Here is a 17,923-nt window from a genome sequence, read left to right as displayed (position 1 = left end):
AAGGCTATGTGCAGGCAGACGTCAGGGGAGGGGAAGTTCTGTTTTATGTGCTCTGTAGCTCTATGTGGGAGTTTTGATGCAAACCCACTATGAATTTAGGTTAATTTGACCTCCCTCAATGCCTTAAGCAGCTCTAAGATTATGTTAAAAAGGAAGTATACCAGTTACCCAAAACTGAACTTGAAAAATATTGAGCAATTTGGTGTTTAGAATCTTATTTATTTCTATTTGATCTTATGTCTAGTGCTCAAATACAGGCTTCTTAATTAAAAAAGCAATAATTAGAGGGTGCTAGATTAAGCATAATGAAAATAGAACTGATACTTTTCCTCATTTTCAGTTGCCTAAATCAGGCTGTTTTGAACACTGCCTTTCTCTTTCATTGCTAAGTTCTATGGATCTGTGCAAGTATATATAAATGTCAGATTCGAAAGACACCTGTAATCCTCTTTTTTGAACAAGAAGGTGTCAAAGTTAAGTGTTCCTTTTGCCTTGCCTTACCCTCTTACTCTCTGATTGCATTAGAAATAATCATCTACTACTACTGTGAGGATGCTTAGCTCAATCAGCAGTTCTCTGAAAGATGCAGATGGCAGTTTTAGTTGAGGGGGGGAAAAATCCTGCAGGATTTCCTGCAGGTGTCAGTGTCTTCTTGTGGGCTAGAACTTTCTGCCATTTTTTCCATGTTGTCATGTGTTACTTACGTGCACACAGTATTAAAAAAACACTGAATGAAGGTCTCTCCTAACCTAAAGTTCAGCAACTGTCACAGTGAAATGGTCATTGCCTGGCTCTTCATTGTGTCTTTCTGACTCTTCCAATCGGTATAGCAAAGATTTTTATATTTGTAGTATTATATTAATCAACAAAGCTAGTCAGTTTTAACTGTGGCATTCTGAACTTTCAAGACTCTAGTTCTGAGATTTAACATTAATTTTCTTTATTTGTGCTTTTAATTAGAACAAGATAAAAAATAGCAGTCCACAAATCCAATGGATTTATTTTTTGTATAATGCTGTTATTGCTTTTAGGAAGGAACCTCGGCAGTAGAGAACCTTAATGAAATGCAGTGCATGTGGTTTCAGACAGAATGTGCGCAAGCCTACAAGGCAATGAACAAATTTGGAGAAGCACTTAAGAAATGCCATGAAATTGAGAGAGTACGTATTCAGCTCAATGGCTTCGATTGGAAAACACTGGTTTAAGTTTACTGTGCTGATGTGTTACTTTTCTGAGCAGTAAGGGTTCATTTCATGTAGCTTCAGGAGGGATTTCATGTTGGTTGCTGGCAAGTTTATATAGTTACATTTCCTCTTAAAAGTGCCATTGTAAACTGTGTATTATGAAAAGATTTTATGCAGTTACTTAAAGATCCAGACACGAGGAGAAAACTGTCAAAAATAATGTTAGTTCTGGCAGTGTACATAAGAAATGGGTATTTAGATACAAACGAAGAGTATGTGCACTTTAAGTCCAAAAATGAGTGGATGAGCTGACAAGCCCATCCTTAAAGTAAAGGACAGATCTCAGTTACTATTAAGGTACTGTTTTAGAGGTACACAATAAATATTTAAAATATTACCAAAAATATTAACTATCTTCTCCTTTAAAAAAAAGCTAGAGTTTAAAAGAAGCTTTTGCAAAAATAAAGACTTCTTAAAGTAGAAGTTTTATTAAAAAGGAAGAACACTTGCACATTAAATGTAGGTATCCATAGTGAGGTAAACAGCAAAATTTGCATGCACAACTTTAAAAAGACGCAGGTATGGGTTTGGTTTTTTTAAAGAACATTAAAGTCTAGAAAAAAAAAGATCAGACGGCTGAAGGTGTAAAAGAAGTGCTGAAAGAGCAGAACTTAGTAGGAAGCTGTGCCTCTTTGCAAATAGGCATTAGGGGATTTCAGTGCTGCTCCTCTTCTGCAAGGAGGACTCAGTTCTGCAATATTCTCGGATTTGAAAAAACTGATGTAAAATTACGTAAGTAACCTGGTCTAGTGAACAGTGTCCCTGCATATGGCAGAGGGTTGGAAACAGATGACCTTTAAGGTCCTTTCCAATCCACACCAGTTTGTGATTTGCCAGTACTGTGTTTTATTTGCACAAATCCTTTAAATAAATTAGTGTAAGACTTTTTTGTATAAAAAAATTATTAGTCTTGTAAATTGTCTTGGGTTCCAGAAGAGGTGAGCAAATGAAGCAATAACTTAAGCTACCAAAAAATATATTTCTAAGGATTTAAGTCACTGTTTAATTTATTTATTAGATTAATTGAAGGTGTAGTAAAGTTCAACAATAAGATAAGCAAAAATGTTAATTCAGAAACCATCAACAAAGCTTTTGTAATAAAAAGCAGTACCTTCTAAATCTTTTAGAGGGGCCAGTTATGCAAAGGGAGCAGTGTAGTTGATAAAATGGGTTCTGGTTTTCAGAGGCACTTTTTACTCATACTTCTCACCGTAAAGGATCTAAACTGTATCAGAAAAAGTAGGGAAGCTGATCTCATGGATTTAGTAGCTGACTCATGGCTGGGGAAACAGAGTAGGAGCAAATAATCAGCTTTTGCAAGAAAAGGAGTTTATAGAGATGCCTCAGTAATCTCCATTATAGAGACTTCATTATTTCATCAATACATGATCACAGAAACAGACTGAAAGCTGCAAGGACAACACCTGCTCTGTCTCAGTACTAAATGATTAAGCAGCCTATGAAATGCAGTGTTCAGCAGTGTATTTGTCAGTGACAAATTCTCTGCCTATGCCTAAGTAGTAAAAGGTCTTACAATTATGCTGCTCAGGAATCCTGAAATTATTACAGATAATGCTGCAAAAACTTCTGTGCAGGTTGGAGCAGCAGTCAAAAGGACACGTGAGGAATTAAAACTCAAGAAGTAGTGCTTTTCTTCCATTATGTAAATCTGTCACACTGTTTACATCTGAGTGTGTCTCATCTTCTTAAAAATGTGCTAGTAAAACACCAGCTGTGGGGTAACTTCCAAAGGAAGAGACTGCAGTTAGCTTGTTGTGCCTACTCTGCTATCCTGAGCTTTGACAAACAAAGCTGAGTTTAGGATAAAGTTATATGAGATCACAAGTACTTGGAGAAGTTCAAGAGGGGAATGACTTTTCACTGCTTCTTAAACAAAAATAAAGATCAGATGGAAAGCAGAGCTTAAACAAAAGAAAGTACTTTTTCACATCATGTCTCATTAAAGTGTGGGATTCATTGCCATAGTATTTAGTTGAAATAAAAATTATATTTTCTGAATGGAAAAAAAAAATAGAGCAGTTAATAGAAAAAAAACTCCTCAAATTATGTTTCAGTGCAATGACTATTAAACTGGAATAAGTTTAAGTGCAAAGTCTGTTAAACTGGAAATTCTCAGAGGTAGTTACTTTTAAGAGACTGAAATTGATGTATTTTGGTTATGGGCTAAGAGGCCTTCTGTTCTTTTCACCATGACTTTATTTTTGCAGGGTTTTGTTAACGTTTATAATAGTTAGGTTGCATTTGTCAAAGAGTAGGCTTTTACTAAATTATTTTTAAAGTCCAGATTAATATCTCATTGTTAATACTTGCGAACTAATGTTATGTTACATTGTGACAGCATTTTGTAGAAATCACAGATGACCAGTTTGACTTTCATACTTACTGTATGAGGAAGATCACCCTTAGGTCTTATGTGGATTTGTTAAAACTAGAAGATGTACTTCGACAACATCCCTTCTACTTCAAAGCAGCACGGATTGCCATAGAGATCTATTTGAAACTACATGATAATCCCCTAACAGATGAAAATAAAGAACATGAGGCTGATACAGGTATTCAACCCTCAGGATTTATTCATCATGCAGTTTCACTAATGAGTGGGTATTTTAGGAAGGTCTAGCATTCGTTGTGGCTGTCAACTGTGGTAGCCAAAAATGGAGTTCTACACAACTCAAAGTAGGCAAATTGCAGCTTGGACTGCATGGTAAAGTAGACATTCTGCTGGAAATTAAACTTAATGTATGTTTTTATTGTGGTTATTACAAAACAATGATAGGTTTGTAGTAGAGTTGTAACTCTTAAGTACAAATGTTTGTGTTACGGAATCACTGCAAAAACATGAATTCTCATGGTGGTTGGTCCGTGGAATAGGAGATTGAAGCAGATGTGCTTGGTAGCAGCTTTTCTAAGCATTTTATCAGTGTGCAGAAATTTCACCAGGTAGCAACTTAAATTTTATCATTTATTGCTTCTGATGTAAAAATAACATTTAAATCATCTATTTTTTTTTTCCTCCCATTTCTGATTCAAATGCAGCTTAAGCAGTTATGACTTGGGACATCTCAAATGGTATGAATAGAGGATCCCTCATGAGAGAATCCTTTAAGATTCATGTCAAGTTTTAGTACTTTTCACCTCAATATACTATTATTTTAATTTCTGTTCCTTGGTTCCACTAAGGAATTTGTGAGTTATGAAGCGTCAGCATAGACTACAAAACAATCTATGCATAGTAAATAAGCTTTTACAAAGGTAATGAGAGCACTGCTTGTTACTAGATATGGTTTAAAAAAGGTGAAGTTGTCTGAAAACTGCTTGATGCTGTTTATACGAGACATCAGTGTTGTGTGGTTTTGTCCTTTGTGTGTGTACAGCAAATATGTCTGACAAGGAGCTAAAGAAGCTACGAAATAAGCAGAGAAGAGCCCAGAAGAAAGCACAAGTGGAGGAGGAGAAGAAAAATGCTGAGAAGGAGAAGCAACAGAGGAATCAGAAAAAGAAGAAAGATGATGATGATGAAGAAATTGGGGGACCGAAAGAGGAACTTATCCCTGAGAAACTGGCAAAGGTGCTTACCAATGTAATAATGAAGTCTTAAAAATTTCTAGAAAAGTTGTAGTAAGCACACATAAAACTTAAAAGCCATTCAAATAACTTGTAAAGTTTTTTGGTATGGCATCTCTTCACAGGCAGTGTTTTAAGAAGAATTACTTTCTAGGGCTATTTGGTTAGATACAGTGTCAGCGGTATGGAAATCACAGCTTTTGTGCCTATTTCTCAAAGACAGTAATTGAAGTCATAAACATTTGCTGCATGTGTCTGCTGCACTAACTTGTTGATTGTACCCTATTTCTAGTTGGTTGTGTGGAAGTCTTTCTATCCTGTATGTAAGGTGATTATCATTCACTCTTTTATCCCCCCTGATACTCCTTTGTTCACACAGTCAGTCTATCAAAGAGGAAATATTGAAGCACTGAATGCTTTAACAAGATTTGTTTGCATATGTTTTGAATGGGGGAAAAAAGGAATAAATAAGCTGTAGTAGTAAATAATAGACTAGACTGAGATGGATTTAGAGATCTGGATTAAGAACTATAGAGAGATATAAAAGGGAGTTGACTCAGAAGACTCTTTCTTTAGCAGAAGTTATACCTGTAAGGAGCAGGAAAACACTCCAAAAATGTGAGGGAAAGATAAGAAAATTATAGAGACTGGAAAAATTAATTTATAGCAATAGTAGTATAGATTGCAAGTCTTTATAGATGCAGTATTCTGGATCTATATTCTTACTATTCACACTGAAGTGAGTTGTATTTGCTCTTGAGGCGATATTTGAAAGTTGAGTCAGTGAACTTCCTTCTGTAGCCAGGAAACAAGTGACTTAAACTTGACTAGTTAAGAATATTGCTGGTATTTCCATTGTTTAGTTCACTGGTTGCAAGAAGCAGAACTAATTGCAATGCTAGTCAAGATGAAAATGCAACAGCATGTATTGAAATTGAGTTCTGTAATAGAGGGATGTCATGGGATAGCTGTGAAAAATCTAGCCAGTCCCCAAGATTATAAAGAATAGTTGCAGCTGTATAATGCATTTCACTGGCAAATCTAGTTATGTCTGTAATATACAGATGTCAATATAATATAATTCCGAATTCAATATCACAGTCATAATATAGATACTTCCAAATGCAGTTGGTGCCAAAAGACCATTTTTCACGTAGTTAGTCATTATAAATAATTTTCTTGAAACAGCTGCCCCTAGACTTGTTTGGATGTGTCTTTGGTACTAAAGGCATGGCTTTGAAATGGGGTTTTATAGGTTCCAAATACTTTATATGCACAATGTGTATGTGAAATCAGCAGCACATAGAAGTGATGTGTTTTCATTGAGGATGCTGTAGTTATATTTAGCAGAAGGTGTCCATTGAGATCTTTAACTCAAGTTATTTGCAACTAAGTGTATAATTTCAACGTTGCTGAATTGGTATTGGCATGCAACAAAATTTGTATTTGCTTCTTAGAGAGTAGTTTCTGTTAATAAAAAAAATATTAAGGACAACAGACAATTCTTGTTTGAGTAATCCCAAACCTCTGTGTGCAAGATACTTGTCTGTAAAGAACTTTTGCACAGAATTAATTTGTATGTAAGATGTCCATTTACTGGATTATACTAGCTAAGATCAGGAGACCTTTTTCAATATATAATTATTTCCAGCTTGCTGTTGATATTTTGGCTGAGACTGTCACCGTGACCTGGCAGCTTTTAGGAACATGTCTGAAGCTCACATGAGCAGAATGTCATAGGTGTTTATCAGTCACTTACTTGATCACCTCAGTCCCACGTATATAGGTTGGTGTGGGCAGCTACACTGCCCTTTTCAGTGCAGGTCAGCTCCAGTTGTGTTCATTACTGGTGTATGATAGAAGGAAAAGATTTGTGTCTCTATAGCAGAACATGATTTGTAGCCATCAGAAAGCAAATATTTTGGACTTTTTAGTCTGTGTTTACACATTGAGTGAGAGTTGCAAAATTTGTAACAGAAGAGGTTCTAAGCATCTTATGCACTGTCTTAGAGTAACTCTGATGTGACTCAGCAATAGCTGTTTTATGTTGTTGTAGTTACTAGGTTTGAACTTTCACTTAGTTGTGTGTCACTTCCTTGAATCTGTAGGTTGAAGCACCTTTGGAAGAAGCCATTAAGTTTTTAACACCCCTGAAGAATTTAGTGAAGAACAAAATAGAGACTCATCTTTTTGCCTTTGAGATTTATTTTCGAAAAGGTAGGTGAGAACACTTAATGAAAGCAAGCAATTTGTGAATCATCAAGGTATATATTGGAACTTAAGCAGTAATTATTGATGAGGTATGAGGAGCCCATCCCTGTCATGACACAGAACTTTTCAGTGGACCAACACTCCTGCAATGAGCCGTATGTGAAAACCAAAGTTTGAACATTTGGTGATTATCCACTTTATTCACTGGTTAAATAGATGCATGTTATTAAAAGTAGCTTTTGTGGCACACTCAGCTGTAAATTCTTCTGATTGTTCTAATTTCAAACACTAAATACTCCTGTAACACAATGCAGTGATTTCCTGCCACAGGTTTTTGAACTCTTGTCAACACTTGGTTTTTCTTTACAGAGAAGTTCCTTCTGATGCTTCAGTCTGTGAAGAGAGCCTTTGCTATTGATTCTAGTCATCCTTGGCTTCATGAATGTATGATTCATCTCTTCAGCAGTGGTATGTATTTGTGTGGTAGGACTCCACACTGCCAGGTGATGCCAGACTGCAGTCACTGATTTTTAGTACAATTAATTCAAAATATTTAAAGCATATATTAGAAAGCTTTTTAAACCACTGATTCATGCTAAAATTAAGTATGGTTATTATGACTGCTTCTGGATTTAGGAGTCATTCCAATATTGTTAGGAGTTTTTAAGACTGTGAGCAGCATGTGAAGCCTGAAAGAGAGAGGCAGTGAAGAAATGGAAATTGCAGAGTGAGGAATGTGACTTTTCTGCTGACAGCCTGTGTCAGCATGCAAGGAGAGGGCTTAGAGTGCTGTCCTTATTGGTAAAAGTTGGAAGAATTCTCTCCCTTCCCCTGCCCCAAAGGTCACCCTTTCTGATGGGGGCTACAGAGTAGACACATTGAAGAACAGACTTTTATGACATTAATTTCTGAGCTTAATAGGTTTTAATTAGGAAGGGGGAGGTATATTAATGTGAAGGAGCTTTGACTTTTTCTGAACATCAGGTAAGTGCCACAGTTAAGCTTATTCTAACCACATCCAGTGTTTACCTTTTGAAATTTCATGCATCTTCCTTTGAGATACTTTCCAATTATATTAATAATGTAAATATGAAAAATTATAAAATAAATACATAAATCATATTTTATTGTTATTACCTGTTCTTTTTTCCAACAGTATCTGAAAGTAAGGATCTGCCTGATGCTGTTAGAACCGTGTTAAACCAAGAAATGAATCGGCTTTTTGGAGCAACTAATCCAAAGAACTTCAATGAAGCTTTCCTTAAAAGAAACTATGACTCACTGCCACATAGGTTATCAGGTATTTTGCCTTTTTCCTTGTTCTGCCTTACTTCTGCATTTTCTGTGCTTCTCTGGCACATACTGATATCTCAGTATCAATCCCAGTGATGTAACGATCACTCCTTTCCTCTGGAGTGCTTTTCTTCTCTGTGTTTTTCTGACAACATGATTGCCAGGTTGTCTGTGGTTTTCTTTAATTTTCTCTTTGTGCTGCTGAAATGGAAATGTGGGGACCTCTACCCTATTGTTTCTAATGTGTGCAGAATGTTTATTTTAATGCTTTGTTTGGAGCTTCCCTTCTACCTGCTTAGTTATCAAGCTTTATGCTCCAAGTTGGTTCCGTTTTGAATTACTGCTGGAGAGTTCAGTCCCCGCTCTTCCTCATATTATCCCTATTTTATGTGTGTATATAAGATGGTTTTGGTCATCCACTGGGTGATGAGTCTTACTTTTCCTCCTGTAGCTGCCAAAATGATGTACTATTTAGATCCTTCCAGTCAGAAAAGGGCAGTGGAACTGGCAATGACCCTGGATGAATCCCTTATTAACAGAAATCTTCAGGTAATGTATTTATAAATTTTAGACAACTTCTGTTTTATCTGTGGAAGCTTTAAGCAAATTTTGGAGGTAAGAGGAAGCTGAAATAATTGCTGTGCTTTATCATAAAAAGGTTGAGTTGTGAAAGAAAGGGGTGTCAGGTTCATCTGAACTGAAATATCTCATATCCTTTTTGCATATTTAAATTAATTTAGTTTTGTGATAATAAGAAAATAGCAGCAGCGGAAGCCATATTATTGCTATAGTTAATGGGAAGACTTACTAAACTGGAGAGAATTCACAGGGCAAAAGAAAAGGTAGTAGTTTGTCTGAGCTTTGGCTGCCACACAGACAAGTGCTCACAAGAAAAGGAGTGGCACAGACTTTGGGAAGGCTTTCCATAGTCAGCTTCCTGCAAGCTGTGGGAATTACCATATGCATTACCATTACTGCATATGCACCTTCATCTGGGAGGACTTGTCAGTTCTGACTTGCAATTTACAGTAGTCTGTGCACTCAATATTTTAGATCTTTTGCAAGCAAATTTGGTAAATGTTTACTTGAAAATCATTCTTTTGTGGACAAAAAATTGAGTTTTCCAAAAAACATCTCTTAGGAAATATAGTGGCTTCAGTAGAACTTTAATTGTGAAGAATTTTAAGTTCATAGCAGAATTTTTTGATCAGACAGAGGGGTGGGGAAAAGAGACAATAAAGGATAATTTGCCTTGGTTTGTCAACTTCTTTAAGATGTTAAAGATTCAGATCGTTTCTCTGTTCTGGCTCTTGTAGTATGGGACACAAACTCATGTCTTTTATATTCTAAGTACGTATTTAGCATTTTTCATAAATTTGTCTTGTTTGGGTGTTGGTTTTTGAGTTTGGGTTTTCTTACTGTTTGAGTGGTCTCAAAGAGTTTAATCTAGATTATCAATAGATTTAGAAAACAAAAATTAATTTGCCTTCTATTTGCTGGTTTTTGCCTGTAAGTGGGATTTTGAGAATTGGACTGGGGAAAGATTAAGTGTAACCAAAAATGCTTGGTTGTTCTGGAGATGCAAACGTGGTAAGACTAGAAGAGTCTTTTACCAACTCAGCAGTGCATAAACGTCCTGTACAGTGCATTGTAATATGACTGAAAATGTTGAGTTTAAGCATGTTTGGTGCCAGCATGAAGGAAAAGTTAGACTTCTATTGAACTTCTAGATGAAAAATTAAAAGGAAATTAAATCTAAAGGAGTCTAGACGTTTGTTGAAAGGCATTTTTGTGTGCAAAGAGATCAAATTTATTGCATTTCATTGTAGCAAAGACCAGCTGTCTTGGAGCATGCTGCAGCTGTAAAACCATGTATTTAACCTGTGGTGGAAGCCAGTGTTACAAAGAGCAGATGTGAGGAAAAGGGGTTGTTGAGGACAGCTCCATAACCCTACAGCAGCAGGACAGAGCAGTTAATCCCAGTACACAGAAGAAACAAAAACTGTACTAAATGTCAGACGAACAGGAAAAGACTGCCTGACTATGCTAATGCCTGCACACAGCCATGAGCAGGTGTTAAATGCTGCCAGGCTTTAGTGGAGCTCAGTAGGTTGGTTTCTCATGGTTGGAATGCAGGATGAAAAAACTACACAGGAAATCTCCTTTTCGTCTTCTAAATCATGACCAAAAATGGACAGGAAACTGCATATATTTGAAAAATGTGGTAATATCAGAGTAATTTGATGTGATTGAAAAATGTTATGTGTTGCTGAAATGGTGAGTGTGTCCCAAGAATGGTGGGTTTCTTGGTTGTTAGTTAGCAAGAATGGGGTTTTTATGGAAAATAAGAAACAAGTGACAAATTAGTATTTTATCGTTTTACAGTCAAGATTTCTAGCTGTGTTTTAGATGCCTTTTTAAACTGCATTCTTTCAAATCAGACTACATTGATATTTCCTGCCATGTTTAGTTAGAATGTCATTTGATGTTAAAAGGTGTGTGGCCATTGGAGTAGGTCTGTGTCAGAAATACTATTTTAAATGTGTCTGTGAAATTGTTCTTATCTCAGACAGCAGAACTGCTGTTTGAAACCTGTGTTGACTGTTCAGCTGAACATTTAAGAAACCATAACACTTGTTTATTTTTCTCTTTAATTAGACTTGTATGGAGGTATTAGAAGCTTTATGTGACGGTAGCCTTGGAGACTGTAAAGAAGCATCTGAAACTTACAGAGCAAATTGTCATAAGCTTTTCCCTTATGCTTTGGCTTTCATGCCCCCTGGATATGAAGAGGATATGAAGATCACAGTTAATGGAGATAGTTCTGCAGAACCTGAAGAACTGGCCAATGAAATATGAACAACTTTATTGCAAAAAAATGACATTGGACCATATCTGGTGTATAATATTTTTGTCACGCACCTGCTGAATTGTTCTAACTTACACAAAGAACGGAAGGAAAAAAACCCTGTTGCCTTCAAATAGTTTTACTTTTTTTTTTATCCTGCTGACAAAGTATATATATAAAATATCTAACGTATTACTGGTTATAGGTTGTTTGGTTTCTTAAAAATTAAAAGCTGCTAAAATTGAAAAAAAAAAGGAAAAAATAAACAACCCTTTTCCTCACCTACCCACCCATGTTTTTAAACTAATTTATATGAGACCTGGAGGTGTATAGCCCTCAGAGCAGGTGTGTGGCAGAAATATTAAAGTTAAATTTGTCTTGTGAGATTACTGTTATCTCAGACAGCAAAACTGCTGTTTTAGCACTGGATTCTTTCACTGAGCACAAAGAGTTGATGGGGCTTTAGCATCTGACTGATTTTGATACGGGGGATGATTGTGTCCATAGGAAGTATGCAATGTGAATCAGAATATAGAGAGAAACCTGCAACGTACTTGTTACGTTGGTGCGCTTGGACATATGGATATCAACTAGAATTAAGAAACATAGTGTGTTCAATAAGCTTGTTGTGTCTCTGAAATTCACTGTACACGATCAGTTTGGTGTTCTTGCACCACAGTTTTTACCAGAAGGAACCAGTTAAAATGGTCTCTCTTGGAATTAAACTTGGGGTGGGGAGGGGACAATCAGCATTGCTGTTCTTGAGATGAACCTATCGGCATAGGTTGGCCAAACTTTTTAAAACTGTAATGCAAGAACCAAATAAAATTATGCACTGTGATATGGCACCAATTAGAAAGATCGCATGCATTTTTCATGTAGAGTGAAAACAAAATGAGAACATACTATGGCTTGAAGTTGCAAAGAGGAAAACTCCTGACGACCATTTTGACTGATCAAGAGACTAATAGATTAAAACCTCAGCAGGCCTTGTTCACGTTATGCAGAAAAAAAAAAAGTGCTGCAGTTTAGATACCTCTGGAACTTTTCCACAGTGTCACAGGTTTGTAATACTTGAAGCCCTACATTTCTAAGAATATATTTCTTGCTCAGTTGTTTCAGGCAAGCCCAAGACTTTGTAACTTTTAAGGGGCCCAAGATTTGTTTTTCAATAACAGACCAGCTTCTTATTCCTGCAGTTACAGATGTAATTTCCTTTGTCAAACATAAGGTACCAAATATAATGCAATAAAACATTTTGAAAAACAACTGTGTGAATATTCAAACCAATCTATGTTGTACTTTGACAGTGAATGGGTTTGCTGGAGTGCAGCTCAGGGCTGACTTACTGTGCTGTCCAGTCATGCTAACCATGTCACTGCTGATGATGGGTGGTCATTGAGTATAAAGTGCAAATGCATTCTATGTAAATACTGAATGTCTGGGAAGTCCTATAGCACAGTGCTTTGCTACTCGGCTTTTAAGTTCCACCAATGTTAGGATGAATTTTGTTTCCAAGTCAAGCTTCAGTCTATAAGTCTACTGTGTTAATAATACAGATAAGTACTCAAATGTGTTCTTTTGTAGGCTCATATAAAACAGAGCAGAAATAAACTACAGCTTACAAAGTGAGTGCCTTCTTTGCTGCAGGAGTTCAGTTACAGAGTATCTCTTCCACATAAGAGATGCCGGAAGACTTACTTGGGTTTGTAATTTTTGAACTGTCAGAACAACAGGCTTTTGTTTATTGTGTCTTCATCTCCACTTTCTTTTCATGGTTAGCCTATCCTGGTGTATGTTTGCAGTATAGTTCCCATCAGAAATGTGGGTTGCTGTATTTGTATATTTACCTGTGGGCTTTTAGGGACTAGAATACCTACAGAGCCTTTAACGGACTCTAGTATTGATGTCTTGATCTCAGTTGTTTCTGCAGCCTCAGATACTTGGACTGCATGTCTTCTGCAACTCCTGGAGATGATTCAGTCTCACCTACACAAGCTGTGAGCTGTTGGTCTTGCCTCTTGAGTATTGCTGCCCATTTCTTGGCTGCTGGTGCTTAAACTGGAGGCAGATGTCTGCTCACTTGTAACAGATTGTGAATTACATCAAGCAAATTCTTTTTTTTTCCAGATGATGGGGGTTTTGGGTGCTGCCTATAAATGGGATTATTTCCTTTACTTTTTCACTGAGTGTTTTTGCATTGAAATGGATGAACTAAAAGCTGGAGGTTACTCGTTGTCTTTAGTTGTGCACATGGGGAAAAGGATGCTTCAGTGGGCCTTCCAGAAGTCATCTACACATCTGTTTTGATTTCCCTAAAGACACCTGATAACCTTGCTGAAAGGTATCCACACTGCTTCTGAGATGGTGCTTTTGGATTAATGAGGTTACTCATCCCCTTCCAGTAGACTGTAAACCCAGGGCAGAAAACTAAGCCAAGAGTTTTCCTGAAAATGGAGGTTCTTTAATAGGCAAAGAAATTGTTATTCCTTCATATCTGTCCTGTTAGCTGCAAGGCTGACTTCTGAGGAAGAGCTTTTAGAGCTGGAAATGAAGTTGAAATCCAATGCAGGGAGTCATTTTTGTTAGCACAGAGTGCTGTGCTGCAATGGAAGCTTTCCTTTGTGTGCTGAGATCCAAAATTGTAATCACCAGTGCTTGGCTGCCAAAGCAGGTGAGTAGGGAATACAGTTGTGGTCAGTGACCTAGAGCATTGGCATGACACAATTTAGTTTGATTCTTCATGATTTTCACTGGAGAAGGAGAATTTCATCGTCAGTGGAGCCATTGGTGATGATACATGATACAGGTATCTTTCCTGGGTACAAAAAGAGTTCAGACAATAAGTTTTGCCTAGTTAAGAGAATATGGTGCACATTGCATGAACCAATGCTAGAGTTACTCATGGGCTTAAATTGTAGGGAACTGGAAGTTGTACTTTTCCCTGTGATGGTGGGTGAGGTACTTGCTTCCTCCATGTAGAGACCAAAGCATGCAGGCACATGTGTGAACCAGCAGGTAAAACAGCCTCAAACTGAGCTATTCAGTAATTAATTTCTTTGCATATTAAATACCTTAAAAGCTATGTTTGACCTTTTTTTTCAGTAATGTTCTTAATATTTGCATGTTCATGGGGGAAGAAGTCCTGATGCATGCTGTGTCAGCCAGAACAGAGGGAAGTTTATCACCCAGGTTTTTCCCTAGCATGGGGAGCAAATTCCAAGTTTCGCAGTGAGCTCTCTAGGGCTAGATGAAGCGTTTATGATCGGCCTGTTAAATCTTCCTTTAGCATTTGGATTTGCAAGGTCTGGAGGTGCTGCAGCCATAACAGTGGACTCTGGAAGTTGATGTAGCAATTCACAGATTGAATTGTATTTTCCCTGGAAGAAAACAGCCATGAGGGCAGGGGGAGATCAGGCCTGAGGAGCCAGAGGTGCAAATACAATTTCAGTATCATGTGTGCAGGATAAAAAAAATAATTAAGGTCTCTGTCTAACATGATCCCTTTGGGGGTTTGAGCATCAGTCCTGCAGCATTCACATGTTGTTGCCACAGTTCTGTTTTGGACATGTACTACCAGTGCCAACAAAACCACTTGATACTATAATCTAGCTCAATAGACCTGGATAAAAATTGTATGATTTTCCCTTTTTGTGATTGCTTTAACTGTTTTTCTAAGTGTTCTGTACAGAGTATCTAACTAGCTTTGAAATCTTTTCGCCTAAGGACTTTTGCTTTACAAATGCCATTTTTACCGAAGTGTAATGTAAAATAGCTTGAACTGTGGAAGTCAGAGTTACACACTCATGTGGTAACACAGTACTTTGGGGTCCTGTGAAGGAAAATGGTGCAAATGCAGTGTAATTAGACAGTTGTATGAGTAATTGATTTGAGCCCATCGATAAGCTCATTAATGAAAGGTCAAGTTCCAGTTGAAGGAAAGTGGTTGCTGAGCCTAGGGAAAGGTTGTTGCTTCCAGGAGTCTTCCTGTAATCAACCGTCCTCAGATGAAGTGAGGTACAAAGGGTGTATGATTTTACAAGACCTCTGCCATGCCCTCATGATTCTGTTTCCTGGAAATGAAAGCGGCAATCTACAAACACTAATTTTAATGGCTGTGTTGGGCAGAGACACTTTCCAGGAGCATACAGCCAGCAGTGGGAATAGCAAGGAGCAACTGATAGAGCAGCTTGCCAAAAAAAGACTGCAGTGAATTATAAGGCAGTGGCATAATAGAAATTCCATTTTAGATTAAATATAAAATGGCTTTTTTATTGCTAGGAAGATGACTGGAGCTGTAAATACTATAAATGCAGTCTTCCCATGCCAAGGAAGCTGTAAATGTGTATTCTGGAGTGGTACAAGCAAAACCAGTATTATGTTCACAAAGACTAGCTTTTGTATGTTAGTGTTCATGCAAATTGTGGCAGAAAACTGGAAGGACAAAATTTATCCACTTTACGAGAGACAATATCAAAGAGTTTGTAATATTGCAAGAGAAATATTGCTACAAAATCCAAAGCATCTTGAATAGCATAGAATAGCTTCCCTAAGATGTTTGTTTTAATTAAAAGTGTTAAACCTGCTAACTGTTCATAATGAAAGACAAAGAAGTACTTTCACAAAATATTTCTGCCTGACACTGCCCATTCAATATCTACCTCTACTAGTCCTAGTCTAGTTTGGCTACTGCATAATTTTAGCCATTTAGCATATAACATATGAAAAAGTGTTATTTACTTGGTTGGTGAATGTATGATGATGGACAACATTTAGTTTTAAACTGTAATGCAATAAACCACAAAGTTAGTTATTAAATCCTGTTGTTGGTTCAGTGCAGCAGCATATTTATTGCTTCATTGCTGATCCGTTCAAAAAAATCTTAATTATAAACTCCACAAAGTTACTTGCAATTTTACTGGGATTTGCTTTCCCTTTCAGCCTTCCTAACTGGTTAACAGTGTTGTACTGTGTTTTTACGCTCTTCTCTGGTGGTAGCAAATATCAAAACTAGCAGGAAGTCAATCAAAGAATAAAAATGCTGAATTCTGTTTGTAAATGAGTACTAGTGTTTCCTTGTAGGGTTCAGCGTTCTCCGTGGATGGCCCTCCAGCTTTGTAATAAAGGATCCCTCGGCCAGTTCCCTTAATTCCCCTTGTCTTCTTCCAGGCTGATGAGCCGTTAATAGGGCTCTCAAAAAAGGAAAAACAGGTCTGTAGGAAAAGGCTGTGACTCCCTTTGGAGTCAGGCTGGGAAAAAAACACCTTGGCAAGGAGCTGTCTGTCCTAGCCCAGAAACTAACTGTATGTACAACAACAACAACAACAACAAAAATCCTTTGACCATTTAAGCTACTAAGAGTCAACATGGGATTTGGATAAATGGGTGTTCAGAGGCAAGCTGAATGAAGAAGCATTTGCTGTTTTCCTCAGATACAATTTTTGGGGATTAAATAAAATAAGGCTTCTCTTCCCCACCCATAAGCCCTCCTGATCCCACAGTTTTCCTGATTCAGTGTCCCAGAGTATCTTGTGAATTTAATCAACCAGCATGCAAAATAATACGATGATGATGACAAATTGTAGTAAAAGTAGCTAAGCAGACCGCTGATACTGCAATATAGGAATCCACAGTGTGCTGTGCACCTGGCATTTCAGATTGCCTAGAAAAAATGTTCATTAATTACTGTGTGTAATGAATAACAGCTCTGATTAACCTGCAGGGAAGTGGGTGTGATACTGAAGTGATGGCGGCAATATCCTCAGATTCACCCCTTCCTTTGGATGGGAAAGGGGAGCTTGTTGCAGGAAGGGCTCCTTTGCACAGATTGTGCCGTACTGAAAACCACCACCCCTAAAAAATAGCATCCCTTCCTTATCCATGTCCTCATAACTTCATTGTTCTGTGGGAGGGAAAGGGCATTTGTGCTGGGAAACTGCCTGCCTTGAACTTTTCATAACTAGAAACTGCCCCCTTTCATTCCTGGGAACAGCTCCTCATTATGTGAAGCACAGATCTATGAGAAGCTAAGGTAGCCTGGCAGCTTAGGCGTTACTATATCGGCATAAATATCTCAGTTTTGGCTTTCCATCAGTACCCCTCCACTCCATCAGGTATAAAAGATCTTCCTACCTTGTCATTATGCTTCTGCAATCTGTTCTGAAGGCCCCATGTGCAACAGTAGAAAGACTACAGCTCTCTGTGGCCCCTCTTGTCCCTCAAAATGCAGGAGTGCATGCAAAGTGCCCTTTATTCCAAATTTCCCTTCATGGAACAAACCCAAGGGCCATGTAAATGTTTTTTCTTAGATGGAAGTAAATGGGTAGCAATGGCTCTTGAGTGGATCATGCAGCAAGACTGGCATTTCCATGGTAAATATAAGTGGTGGGTTTGTGATGGGTCTTTCAGCGTCTGGTATTTTCTCCTGAACTTCCCAAAACCAAGAGCCAGGGCCCCATTCTTCTAAGAGGACCACAGAGATGTCCTCAAAAGTAGAAACAGTTTTGTTCCCCTGCATGTTTTTTGTATGATTTTATTGCGAAAATATGAAGCTGTAAACCAGACACTCCTTATATTCTATTAAGCTGCTTTCATTAATTATTTGCTATTTTTCTTACAGTTGTCTTTATAATCTGCAAGAATTTTTATAAAATTTTAGGAAAATTTTGGCTTCTGGCTGTTTACATCGTGCATTTCAAGTATTTTTCCTCACTGGAATCATCAAACATTCACAATTCTGCAT

General features: G+C 37.5%; 1 protein-coding gene across 2 annotated transcripts in view; it reads left to right on the top strand.

Moving 5' to 3' along the window:
• Positions 1-12,450, top strand: part of NAA15 (N-alpha-acetyltransferase 15, NatA auxiliary subunit) — a 37,935-nt gene extending 25,485 nt beyond the window's left edge. Inside the window, exons 13-20 of one of the 2 annotated variants that reach the window (XM_041469461.1) lie at positions 1,032-1,160; positions 3,604-3,817; positions 4,640-4,833; positions 6,938-7,046; positions 7,410-7,508; positions 8,197-8,340; positions 8,785-8,882; positions 10,992-12,450. In XM_041469461.1, coding sequence (XP_041325395.1) covers positions 1,032-1,160; positions 3,604-3,817; positions 4,640-4,833; positions 6,938-7,046; positions 7,410-7,508; positions 8,197-8,340; positions 8,785-8,882; positions 10,992-11,192 — 1,188 coding nt within the window. In that variant the 3' untranslated portion in view covers positions 11,193-12,450. The remainder of the gene's footprint in view (positions 1-1,031; positions 1,161-3,603; positions 3,818-4,639; positions 4,834-6,937; positions 7,047-7,409; positions 7,509-8,196; positions 8,341-8,784; positions 8,883-10,991) is intronic. The other variant, XM_041469462.1, reaches the window with a different exon arrangement.
• Positions 12,451-17,923: the final 5,473 nt, after the last annotated feature.

The sequence above is a fragment of the Pyrgilauda ruficollis genome, unplaced genomic scaffold, assembly GCF_017590135.1.
Source record: "Pyrgilauda ruficollis isolate IOZ18807 unplaced genomic scaffold, ASM1759013v1 scaffold234, whole genome shotgun sequence".
Lineage (NCBI taxonomy): Eukaryota > Metazoa > Chordata > Aves > Passeriformes > Passeridae > Pyrgilauda > Pyrgilauda ruficollis.
This window is presented reverse-complemented; position numbering and strand designations above follow the sequence as displayed.